This window comes from Canis lupus, chromosome 30 (genome assembly GCF_011100685.1).
Source record: "Canis lupus familiaris isolate Mischka breed German Shepherd chromosome 30, alternate assembly UU_Cfam_GSD_1.0, whole genome shotgun sequence".
NCBI lineage: Eukaryota > Metazoa > Chordata > Mammalia > Carnivora > Canidae > Canis > Canis lupus.
In genome coordinates this window covers 24446779-24459624 of record NC_049251.1, presented here as the reverse complement: position 1 = coordinate 24459624, position 12846 = coordinate 24446779, and the positions used below count along the sequence as shown (strand labels likewise).

Below are 12846 nucleotides of genomic sequence, written 5' to 3'. Positions count from 1 at the left end.
GCATTCTTTCATGACCCAGAATGGTATCATTTAGTCACATTAGAGTATTTGGAGATGAAATCAAGAAAATCCATTTATATCACTGGCCCTCCTCTTGGCAAGTCTCATGACCTGAAACAAGTTACTAAGCCATCTATTCAGCTTTTCTATTGGAAGACCAAAACTATGTTACTACGTATCCATAGGATGGGACATGAATAGCACAAATGCCCCCCATTTCACTCCATATGCCTCTCCCAGAGAAACCTTATGGATCACACCTCCCCAGAAACCATTCAGGCCCCCTTTGCCTCAGCCCAAATTTCTCATACTATTCAAGGACCTCCAGTGTCAGAGTCACCCTAACCTTGTAATCTCCTACCATTTCAGCTAAAGCCTATGCTAGTCCATTTGCTGCATCTCTTACATCACTGCCTCCATACTTGTGCATACCCCATTGTCCTCCCCTCTTCTGTCTTCCTCTGCATCTGTACAAATCCTATTCATCCTTTAAGGCCCCATCCAAATTCCTCATCTTCCTCGACTACCCCAGCAAGCCATAACAGCTTCCTGTTCTAGATTCCTCCTGGACTTTATTGTCTTCCTGTATCACCTGTTGAACTTTTTAGTAGGCTTCTTAATTTGATAAGCTATCCATGCCTCATCTAGGTTGTCTTCAAGATTTCTTAATATTTTGTGTGCTGTCCTCTCTAGTAACTCTACACATGGTAAGCATTGAAGAAATACGAGATTGCTTATGATTATTAGTTCTGTGGTACCAGGTGCTTCAACATCTTTGGAAATGATTCTATGAAAACACTATATCAGAAAGGAAGAAAACACTTTTTGGAGCCAAAGAAATGTCTCTTGATTTAGTTCCTTCCGGGCTACCTTGCTGCAAGCTTGGAAAGATGTCCATTTTAGGCATTTAATTGTGATCTCAGTAGGGGGGATTGGTTCACCATCCTTCTTGGATCACTGATTTGTATTATTGGAAGTCTCAGTCATAGGAATTGACTCATGTAATAGAACAATTGAGAAAAACAAAGTGGCGGGATGTGTGTGGGACTGCTGCTTAGCAGTCTTCAGTAGAGTAAAAGTTTTTGGGGACCAATAATGGTGTCTTGTATGTGTGTCTTATGTGTGCATACACACACAAAAGTGCTTCCATGTGTTTATGAAATAAATTGCTTAGATTCTGAAAGACAATCATGTTTTATTTGGTTTTTCATAGTTTTGGCTTTTCCTGCATATCTTCTGGGAATAAACCAGGACCGGTTGAAAGAGAAGCTCACAAGCCGGCAGATGGATAGCAAGTGGGGAGGCAAGTCAGAGTCTATCCATGTGACCCTCAATGTGGAGCAGGCCTGTTACACCAGGGATGCACTTGCCAAGGCTCTGCACGCCCGGGTCTTTGATTTCTTGGTAGATGTAAGTAAACATAAGTTAACATTGATGGTATTTCACATCTTAGCTCTAGAGAGTAAAACTACTTAGGGCTTTGCTTTCATGTTTGGCTTGTTCCTTATAACCATTAGCTCATTCCTCCACTTTCTATCCTTTGACCCTGGGATCATTTACTCCCATTTTTACTTACAGAGGTGTCTGGAAGACACTAATATGGTAACAACTTCTATGGACAAAATATTTGGTACAGCCAGAACTACAAACATAAAAAGGAGAGACCTGTGGTCGTGAAACCTTATTGACTTTTGAACCTAAAGCTTTATAATACTGTATTTGTCATGAATTGCTGTGTTACAAATTAAACCCCCAAAATTAATGGCTTAAAACAATAAGCATTAATTCTGTCACAGTTTCTGTGGGATAGGTATTTGCAAGTGCCTTAGCTTGGTGGTTCTGACTTAGGGATGAGGCCAAAGTCAAGATGCTGATTGGAGCTACTGTCATCTCAAGGCTTGACTAGGCTTGGAAAGTTCTAGTTCTAAGATGGTGCACTCATATGGCTGTTGGCAGGACGACTCAGATCCCTGCTGCATGAACTTGCTTGTAGGCTGTTTGAATATCCTCACAACACGGCAGTTGGTTTCCCCCAGATGGGGTGATCTAAGAGAGAACAAGGAAGAAGCCACAAAGCTTTTAATTTGTAAGCTTGGACTCAAATATTGACATTGTGCCATATTCTAGTGATTAGAAGCGAGTCACTAAGTACAGCCCACAGATAAGGGAAGGAGAATTAGGTTCTGCCTTTTGAATGGAAGAATATCAAAGGCTTTTTAGATAGATTTTAAAACTACCATAGACTGTTTTTATAATGACATAATCATATATACTTATATATGCATGTGCATATATACTTATTTATTTACATATGTATACTACATATAGATTCTGAAAATTAGTCTTTTGGCAGTGTAGAACTGCCAGTGACAATCGATGTTAATCACCATCGCCTCCAAACGGTAGAATGAAATAGCAAACACTTATCTAGGCCTTACTATGTGCCAGATGCCATTCTAAGTATTTCAGTACAAAATAATGCAATTCTTCCAACAACCATGTGACTTAGGTATAATTATCCCTATTTTACAGATCACTTAGGCATAGGGAGGCTAAGGAGTTTAGCCAAAGTCACAGCACTATTAAGTGATAAATCTAGGAATGACACCCAGGTAATTTGGGAAGTGTTCTAACCGTCCTACTCCTCTGCCTTTTATCTATTCAAGCTAGAAAGAACCATAGCGGGACCCTAGGGAAAGAACAGCAGCATAGCCATTAGCTCTAAAAAGTCTATTTGAATCCAGGCAACAGTCTCTATATATAAGGCTTAAAGTGTGGTTAGGTGTGGTTAGGGTTGAGTAGGGCAGGGCAGGATAGGGTAATTATTTTGTGTACTTTCTGTGGAAGGTCAGGGTTATACTAAACATTAGTCATGCTTTTAACTTGTCCAGACTCCTCATTTTACTGACAAGGGAATCTTAAGCCTAAGGATCAGTGGATTTACCTGAGGCCATTCATCAAGAGATTGGTACCAAATTGACAGTAGAACCCACATCTCTTGTCTCTTTGTTCACCATGCCTTCCAGTGCTGGGCTTCCTACCTCATTTCCTTTTTGCCTGCCCTTTATTTTTTGTGTGGTGAAAGCAGATGGACGCCCCATGTAATTAGAGCTGACATTTACTGGGCACTGAGCATGTGCCAAGCACTGGGCTGAGTGCTGTATGTCATTACCCATTAGCTCACAAACGATGCCACGTCATTTTCTTGGCCCGGGAAACACCTCGGGGTGCTTCCACATTCATCCAGGTGTTCGCTACCTCTGGGAACTTCTCTCCTGTGTTCCTCCATGCCCTGCCGCCCTCCTCAGGCCCCTAGAACCTGCACCCACCCTCTCTTATGAAGTCTAGCCATTGGCTTGCTTGTCCCTTCCTTTTAAAAATTTCTTTTTTAATTTTATTTGTTCATGAGAGACACACACACACACACAGAGGCAGATACACAGGCAGAGGGAGAAGCAGGCTCCATGCAGGGAGCCCAACGTGGGACTCGATCCAGGGTCTCCAGGATCACACCCTGGGCTGAAGGCAGGTGCTAAACTGCTGAGCCACCAGGGCTGCCCTTCTTTTAATTTTTTTTTAATTTCTTTTTTAATTTTATTGCATGTCCCTTCTCATAGTGATCCAGAACACAGATGTAGTAGATGTCATGCTGTTCCACAGAGCCCTAGATCCTGCCTCTGGCCCAGGGCAGGCGTGGGGATTCTAATGTCACCGTCATTGACAAAATCTTATCAAGGATTAAATGAAGCACATGGAAAGCACTGAAGCAAAGCCTGGCACAGGCAAATGGTAGATACACAGAGGCTGCTTATCTTACCATCACTCTAATAATAATTGCTGGTATTATTATCCATAGCCTGGCTCACCCTCTCTCTAAGCACTTGACTTCAGACATTGTCTTCGCATGGCTATCCCTCCCAGCTGTGTCAGGGGGTCATTAAATGGCTACTGAATGGGGTCAGTGGAATAAATAATATTTATGGATGTTTGTCTTATTGGTTCTTTATATGAAGTAGGTTTTACTTCAGTCATCCAAGATGACATTTTCTTCTAATTCTTCAGACTTCCTGAGAAAAACTAACTGCCAGAAGTTAATGGCTTTCATTAAGCAATCATAGTTTTTTTGGATCCTGGTGGTTTCCCAGAGTACTTGACCTTGCACCAAGACTTTTTTTTGAAGCTGCAAGTCACCTCTCTTCTTGTCATCCTCTGCTTGCAGCAGGCAGTAGCATCTGCTGTATACAGTCTTGCTCCCCATTCCCCCACACCTGCCCCTCTCTAATAGAAAAGGAAAGGAGTTAATTGCCATGCTGGTTGCTTTCTCCTAGTCCATCAACAAAGCAATGGAAAAGGACCACGAAGAATACAACATTGGTGTCCTGGACATCTATGGCTTTGAAATATTCCAGGTAAGACCGGTCTGAACAACTCAAGGCTGTGGGAGGGTGATGCATTATATCTGGCTTGAAAGACACAATCTAGGTAATGGAAAAAACCTCACTGCCGTTCATTCTTCCCTCTGTGAGTTCTTCATGTACCTTTACTAAATTAGTTTCTCCTAAATATAAACTATGTTGCTGTCTACCAATGCCTCCAGCATTTCTGTTAAGGCTTCTCACATGGAAGCATTTCACTTAACCACTTAAGAAGAGACTTCATAATGATTTCAGAGAAACAATTACATGCAAGTGACTTTTTTTTCTTTTCAGAAAAATGGCTTTGAACAATTTTGTATCAATTTTGTCAATGAAAAATTACAGCAGATTTTTATTGAACTGACATTAAAGGCAGAACAGGTAAGCAGTCCCTCTTCTTTCACCTGGTTTTATTTCTAATGTGTTTTGTTTAAAAGATACAAAAGTCTCTCTTTTGGTACTAGATTCAAGTTTTAGTCTTGTGTTAGGAAATGTACTTAATAAAGTCAGGCAGAAAAACCATATGCCATTGTGACATTTTAGTCTATGAAATGTAAACACCATCTGGTACAGTTTCTTTCTCCTTTAAGCAAATGATGTTGTGAAGTTGGACTTATTACTGGCTGCTTTTACTACTCTGACTCATTGACCGAGTGGAAAATGGAAACCTAGTTCCAACCCCAATTGTCCATGGCATGGACTGCGTTCCAGAGAAAAAACTTTGGTTTTCTCAGATTTGCTCTACTCCCAGTCTTCCTTAAAAATAAATGTGTCTTGGGGGCACCTGGGGGCCCAGTTGGTTAAGTGGCCACCTTCAGCTCAGGTCATGATCGAGTCCTGGGATCGAGTCCCACATTGGGCTCCCTGCTCAGTAGAGGATCTCCCTTTCCCTCTGCCACTCCTCTTGCTTGTGCCCTCTCTCTCTCTCTCTCTCTCTCTCAAATCAATAAATTAAATCTTTTTAAAAATAAAATAAATCGGACAGCCCAGGTGGCTCAGCAGTTTAGTGACGCCTTCAGCCCAGGGCATGATCCTGGAGACCCGGGATCGAGTCCCGTGTCGGGCTCCCTGCATGGAGCCTGCTTCTCCCTCTGCCTCTCTCTCTGCCTGTGTCTCTGCCTCTCTCTCTCTGTCTCTGTCTCTCTCTCTCTCTCTGTCTCTCTGAATAAATAAATAAATAAATCTTTTTTTAAAAAATAAAAAATAATAAAACAAATGCCATAATCTCATATTAAATATTTAAAAAATAATAAATATGTCCTTAACAAAGTTCATATTTTTTATTCTGACTTGAAGTGTCTTGCTTATAGTTTCTCCTCAAAGTTCCCTTTTATTGTGGGTTCCATGTTGTTTTGAATTCCTAGGGTTGCTGTCACAAAGTCCCGCCAACTGAGTGGCTCTAAACAACAGAAATTTCTTCTGTCATAGTTCGGGAGGCCAGAGTCTGAAACCAAAGTGTCCCGAGGGCCACATGCCTTCCTTGCCTCTTCAGCTTCGGGGGCTCCTAGTGATCTTCGTCCTGTCAGAGCAACTCCAAGCTCTGCCTCTCCCTTCTCGTGGCTTCTCCTCTCTGTATTTCTCTGTGCCCAACTCTCCCCCCCTTCTTTCTTTTGCAAAGGCACCAGTCATTGGATTAAGGGATCACCCTAAATCCAGGATGGTTTCATTTACAAGATCTTTAGCTAATTATATCTCAAAGATCTGATTTCTAAACCTCACATTCCGAAGTTCTCGGGGGACATGAAATCTCAGGGGATACATGTAACCCAGTATACATATGAAAAGCTGTTTGGGGGACATTAGGTCATGGAAGTGTTCATACCTCTGTGACCAGTGGTTTCCACAGAAATCTCTGCCCTGGTGTTCTAGTCTTCCATCATGTCAGAGCAGCATAACCAGGGTAAAACGTGGTAGGGACTGAGACCAGATGATGTAGGACAGAGGCTAGATCATATAGGAATGTTGTACAGCGTGGTGGAAACTTAAGATTTTGTAGCAAGTATGATGGGAAACCACAGGGGAATTGTGAGCAGAGAGTGTGACATGGTCTGATTTGTGTTTTTGAAAAGGTTATTCAGGCTCTATAGACTTATGGAGTAGGACAAGAAGACAAACAGGAGTGGACATATAAAAGCCAGTTAGGAGGCTGGGCAGGAAATGGTGGAGTGTAGACAATGATGATACCATCAGAGGTTGTAACACTGTGAGAGGTGGTCTGATTCGCCATGTGTTTTGGAAAGGGAGTCAACAGGACTTACTCAAAATAATTAACAATGAGCCAAGAAGGGAAGGGGAATTAAAGATGATTTCTCCCTTTGTAGCTTGAATCACAAGGCAGTGGTGATCGTGGGGAAATGCAGAATCAGATCTCCACTGAACAGATTACATTTGTAAGGCCTATGACAATATCTGAACAGAGACTCTAATGGGTGAAATGTGTATGACCCTGGAACTCAGTGGGGTGGTCTAGACTAGAGAAGTAAATTGAGAGGGCATTAGCCTCTAGGTTCTATTTAAAACCATGGGATTGATTGAAATCTCCTAGAGAAGCAGGGCTGAGAATACAGGAAGACTGGAAGATTGAGTCCAGAGGCTCCCATCAGGTGAAGATCTGGAAAGAAGCTAACAAAGCAAGACTGTTGAGGAAGGAGGGAAACCAGGAGAATGTGGTGGGATTAATCAGACTAAACGAGCAAGTGACCTGAGTAAGAGGCCTTCCCCTTGGATGCCTAGAGGCTAATCTGTACTGCTGTCCTTAGGCTAAATTCAGAGATATTTTCTAACTGGACCTATATAGCTTAAGCCATATTAAATGGCCATCATTTGTATATCAAGAATGGTTGTGTGGTAACAAATTTCACATGGTTCAAACTAAAAATGACCAAGCATGGGGCATCGGGCTCCCTCAGTCAGTAGAGCATTTGACCCTTCATCTCAGGGTCATGCGTTCAAGTCCCACATTGGACATAGAATTTACTTAAAAAAATATATATATTCTTTTTCTAACCCTCTTAGAAAAAAGGAGGAAGTTCCCATTTTATGTCAAAGAGCATTCAAATTTTCCTTTGGTGGCCATCTGTATGCCTTTGACAGTCACTGGTGCAGAGCTCCAGCTAGTCTTCACTGGGCAATAATGTGAATCCTCGCTTTCTGTCCCTCAGGAAGAATATGTTCAAGAGGGAATAAGATGGACACCCATTGAGTACTTTAATAACAAAATCGTGTGTGACCTCATTGAGAACAAAATTGTAAGTATCAGTCTGGTGTGTCTCTTCACTGCACACAGGTTTATGTCAAGTGGGTTTTTGTTCTCTGTGTCATTGTTTTAGAGTAGGGGGAGTGACAATTCTGATTTGCAGAGAATTTTGGTGATTACATCAATTGTGTATATAAGTATATGTAGTAATAGGAATATGCAGATGTGAATAAAGTGTCGATTTACAAATGGAAGTTGTTACTGAACTCTGAGAGAAGACCTCTATGACTTACCTGGGTGGCATAGTGAATGAAGAGACATAAAACTGGCCCTGCCTTTTGGACCATCTTATACCCCTTCTAGGACTGTAGCCCTAAAATTTTTCCAAAAGAAAACAAGAAGAATGCAGGCAGAGATCTCCACAGTACTATTTATTTTATTTTGTTTTTTATAAAAGTCCAAAACTGGAAATGGTAAAAGCATCCAAAGACAATTCAGTTGTTAAAAAAAACTATAGCGTATCAGAGCAGAAAAATATAGCCATTAAAATAGTAAGTATGAAGACTATGTAAAACATGAAGATTGTTTATAAAATAGTGCTATGCAGAAAAAAAGTAATGCGTGAGAGAATGTGTATGCTGTGTAACTGTAAACCATCCTCTGTGGCTAAAATCGAACATTAAGAAATGAATTAGAGTTAAAGGGAAATGTTTTCATTTGTCTTTTGGTTTTTTAAAAGCAACTTAGTACCAATAGGAGTCAACAGATAGTGATCTGTATATGACTTTGAACAAAACGTCAGGGAGTTAAACAATTATTATTATTATTATTTATTTATTTATTTATTTTTTTTTTAAATGGACTTTCCTCCATCAGTAGATCTAAGTGGTAACTCCCATTTGGGATTGTTAATGGCATTCTTGCTCAAAGGGAAAGACTGACTTTCAAGATGTATCTTGAGTCTAGGGAACTATTTTCTGGCTTAAGAAAAGACCCAATAAGCCACCCAACTGGGGCTTTAAACAGTCACTGAATTGGGGCTTTGCTTTCTTGGTCCCGTCAGAACCCTCCTGGGATCATGAGCATTCTGGACGACGTGTGTGCCACGATGCACGCAGTGGGGGAGGGAGCAGATCAGACGCTGCTGCAGAAGCTTCAGATGCAGATTGGGAGTCATGAGCACTTCAACAGCTGGAATCAAGGCTTCATTATTCACCATTATGCTGGGAAGGTATGTTCAGAGAGCAGGGGTCCCACGGGAAAGGAGAAGTTACCCTTTCCAATGCCTACCTTAATGTTTTAAGCCTTTGGGTCGGTGATCTGTTTTCTCATGAGGCAACTGGTGATAATATCCATATAGTTTCATCTGCTTCACTGTATTTTATTCATTCAGCATTCATTCATTCCTTCAACAACATGGGACCTATGAAGTTTTTGCAGAGGCAGTACAAAGGGTAGTATACACTGCTGCATCTTTTAAAATCATGAATCACCCTGGTGTGTATATTAACCTGCTGAAGGAATGGATTTTTGTCTTGCCTCTTGCTGCAATCACAAGCCTGTATCCCTCACCTGCCTGTGCCTGCTGGAAGTATACATAAGGCTTGCTTTGGGGATGTCTGGCTGGCTTAGTCAGTAGAGCATCTGACTCTTGATCTCAGAGTCAGAGTTCAAGCCCCCTGATAGGCATGGAGCCTACTTTAAATAAACAAATTAATTAATTAAAAAATAAGGCTTGCTTTTGATGTTGGTCCTCATAAGATGCATGATTATTGGGTGCCTCCGGGACACCAGGCTTTGTCTAGGTGCCAGTAATGCAAAGAGAAGTAAGTTGAGGTCATGCTGCTTGGTGTCTTCTAGTCCTATGGAAATCCACAGGTCTCACCTTTCACCCATCTAATTTCTTATTAACCAGGGTCCCTGAGCATGAGTTTTTGGCTGACATGGTCCAATGATGATGCCATTTGTAGAAAAAATTACAAAACCTCAGATGACATGCCCCATTGCAATGGATAAATGAGCATAAGGAGTTTTATTCTGTTGTAGTGAAAATTTAGGGAAGTAATTAGGTCTATTTCTTAGACACTCCTGTGGATTCACTGGAGAAAGGGGGTATGTGATCATGGTAGCTGAAGTCCTGGTCATAGATCATCTGGGCCATGTAGGCAGCTGAATACCATTCATCAGCATCCATAGACTATCACCACCTAAGTTAGCTAACAAGTTAAATAAAACATGCACAGACTTAATTGGATAGTTCATAATGAAATCCCAATTGTACATCTGGAAATATTCACATTCTGGTAAGAATAGCCATGCCAACTTGGATTTTTGTTGTTGTTGTTGTTGTTCAATGAAATACTTACAGGATAAAATTCGATTTCTTTCCATTCTTGGCCAGGTATCCTATGACATGGATGGCTTTTGTGAAAGGAACCGTGATGTGCTTTTTATGGATCTGATTGAGCTTATGCAGAGCAGTGAGCTGTAAGTGCGTTTTGCCTTGTCTGACATGGGATATAGGTTTGATCAAATTTTTAGTATTTAAAAAAATAACTTGTGGTGTGGCCAGCAGTTTGTTCTTTGAGCTCTCAGGTCTGGGGTATCATTGGACAATTTGGTTTTTCAAAATAATTTTTCTTCTCCAGTCCCTTGTGCCCCTTAACATCTTCTGCCACTAGATTCTGCATGCTGTGTCATGCCTTTCCGAGCCCACAGTTTCATCATTGTTAGCAGTGTTATCAGGGAGAGGCTCCTGGAGTTGGGTTGGGATGGCCATTTCTGGCTATCTAAGAGTGGAATATTCTGGTTCTGGGATATTTTGCCCTGAGAATATTATCCCAAGGACTTTCTATGGTCATTCAATTTTTTTGAATTGCTAATGGCTTAGCAGGATGTGAGATAACTTGTCCCTGAAGCACTTGGGAAATGGCTCAAGAAATTTGGGAGGTGCAACTTAAAAGGGATTGCCTTGGGGATTTATTTGAACTCCCAAGACCCTGTCTAAGCTCTAAGGGTAGAAGCAGTAGGGGCATCCATCCCCCTTGCAATCTGTAGGAGCCCCCAAGACCAGCTCTGCTATGTCCTTTCCTCCCCTCTTCCCTGCAAAAGTTCCCAAGATCCTGGATATAAAGTGTAATTTACATGGTAGGGCCTGTATGTGCCAGGCAAATACAATATTGCACAGTTTTCAAGACTTCACAGTTTTTAGAGCAGCCTCCAAGTAATAGCTGCCCTTTGAGTCTGGTACTCGAGCTGCTATAATAAATATTTAAGGTTAGCTTCCTTAGTTCATAGCCCTAAGTCTGACAATTTTCTAAGAAAACCAAGCATGCTTTTCAGGCTTTGGCCAGAAGTTGTTCTCCATTTCCTTCTCTTCCCCTTCTCCCCATCCTGCCTCTTCTGGCTCTCATCTCCCCATGCTCTACTTCCTGTGCTCATGCCCCCAACTTTGGAGATTTCAAATTTGTTTTCATTTGAGAACACATAAAGTCGATCTGTTCCTCTTAAAAAGTCAGGTAAGACGCAAGTCCTGCCCTGTGGGTTTTTATGATGGTCAGGTGCAGACTTGCTTTCAGATTTTTTTTTAATTTTTATTTTTTACTTATTAAAGTTATTGCCAAGTTTGAGAGCTACTGATGGCTTCCATGTAAATTTCTGTCCTCTAGACATAGTCTATTGTTCATTAAACACATTCGCTGCAAAAATCTATAATTGCATCTGGTCAAGTTAAAAGTAGAATGTGGGGAGACTTCCTAGAAAAATCAAGATGGCCCAAAAGCTATTTAGGAGAAAATTAATTTGAGTGTCAGTCTACTGGTTTACATGGATTACTTTATTCAACCAGTCAGCACATATTTATCGAGCATCCATTGATGGTTGCTGGCATCCACAGTGCCAGGCCGTGTTCCAGACACCAAGGGCACTGAGAGTACTAGGATTTTGTCCCTGCCCTGTGTCTTGGTGAGGCAGGCAGATGAACAAATGCAGCTCAATTGGAGCAACTAATGAAAATATATTTAACAGGCAAAGGATTGGTGAATCACTACTGCTTCACTTAAAATGACTTGTACTCAAAAGCGCAGTTTGTCAAAGTTTTTTTTTGCAGGGGCGAGGGGCACAGTGTCATACTGGCATTGAGTAGGCAAAGCTCACTCATGCTGCAAAATATCCTACAATGTGTAGGGCAGCCTCCTCCTCCCCACCCCCAACAAAGAATTATCCAGCCTTTAATCCCAGTATCAATAGCCAAGATGAAGATGACCTGCCTTAGATCAAAGCAGAATCAGCATCGGATCTTGACAGACAATTCATACACACACCCAAGCTCCAGTCTGTCCAGATCTTAACTCAGTAAACCTACACCAACCCCGTCCGTGTGTCCTCTTGTCAAGTCATACCTCGGTTCCAGGGCATGGGCAAATTCAAAAGGCAGAGTGTTTGTTTGTTTGTTTTTTTCTCAAAAGGCAGAGTTTTAAAATTTATTTTTCAGGCTTTGACGCTAGGATGCCTAGTTCTTAGAATTCTTCCTCCCTTTCTTTTGTCCACTGCTTATTTCCCGGAGTCATACCTTGATGGCCTGTGCTCTGAGTCCGATGAGGCAAGGTTATGCACTTCTGGTTGGCCCTCCTTTCCATTCCTTACAGAAGCAGACTTTCAGCCCCTGAGGTACCTGCTGATGGCTTACTGTTCTCTTTCTCCTTTTCCAGACCTTTTATCAAGTCTTTATTTCCGGAAAATCTGCAAGCTGACAAGAAAGGGCGCCCAACTACTGCCGGAAGCAAAATAAAGGTTTGTTCTATTTGGGGACGTTTATAGATTTCTCTAAGTGGCAGGGTTTTCTAGGAGTCAAGAACTACACCCTTAGGCCAGGATAAGGTTGGTGAGATGTAACAGAATGGTTATAATCGCTTCTCGGCCTTTTAGCTAAGATCAAGTAAGAATGGTTATAGAAGATGCCCAGAAGTGGGGTTGCTGCTTGAAAAAAGTGACAGGATGCACGCCAAATTTGACTTGGCTGCACTAAAACCCTAAATGGATATTAAGTACCTCATAGCTTCGTAGTCAGCAGATGATAATCAACTACTTTCTAAGAGGAAATGGCTTTAATCAGAATCTGAAAGAATTCACATTTAACTATCAGAGAAAATTTTATGATTGAGCCAGATTTTAGATTTTGATGACCTTTTTCCAGACTGGAACCTAAAACTTCCCAATTATGGAACTTCACCTACC

At 41.4% G+C, this 12846-nt stretch overlaps 1 protein-coding gene across 1 annotated transcript in view; it reads left to right on the top strand.

Annotated features, from left to right (window-relative positions):
* Positions 1-12846, top strand: part of MYO1E (myosin IE) — a 198602-nt gene that overhangs the window by 126975 nt on the left and 58781 nt on the right. Inside the window, exons 10-16 of the mRNA XM_038580563.1 lie at positions 1214-1410; positions 4329-4409; positions 4710-4796; positions 7577-7663; positions 8675-8842; positions 10013-10098; positions 12321-12402. Coding sequence (XP_038436491.1) covers positions 1214-1410; positions 4329-4409; positions 4710-4796; positions 7577-7663; positions 8675-8842; positions 10013-10098; positions 12321-12402 — 788 coding nt within the window. The remainder of the gene's footprint in view (positions 1-1213; positions 1411-4328; positions 4410-4709; positions 4797-7576; positions 7664-8674; positions 8843-10012; positions 10099-12320; positions 12403-12846) is intronic.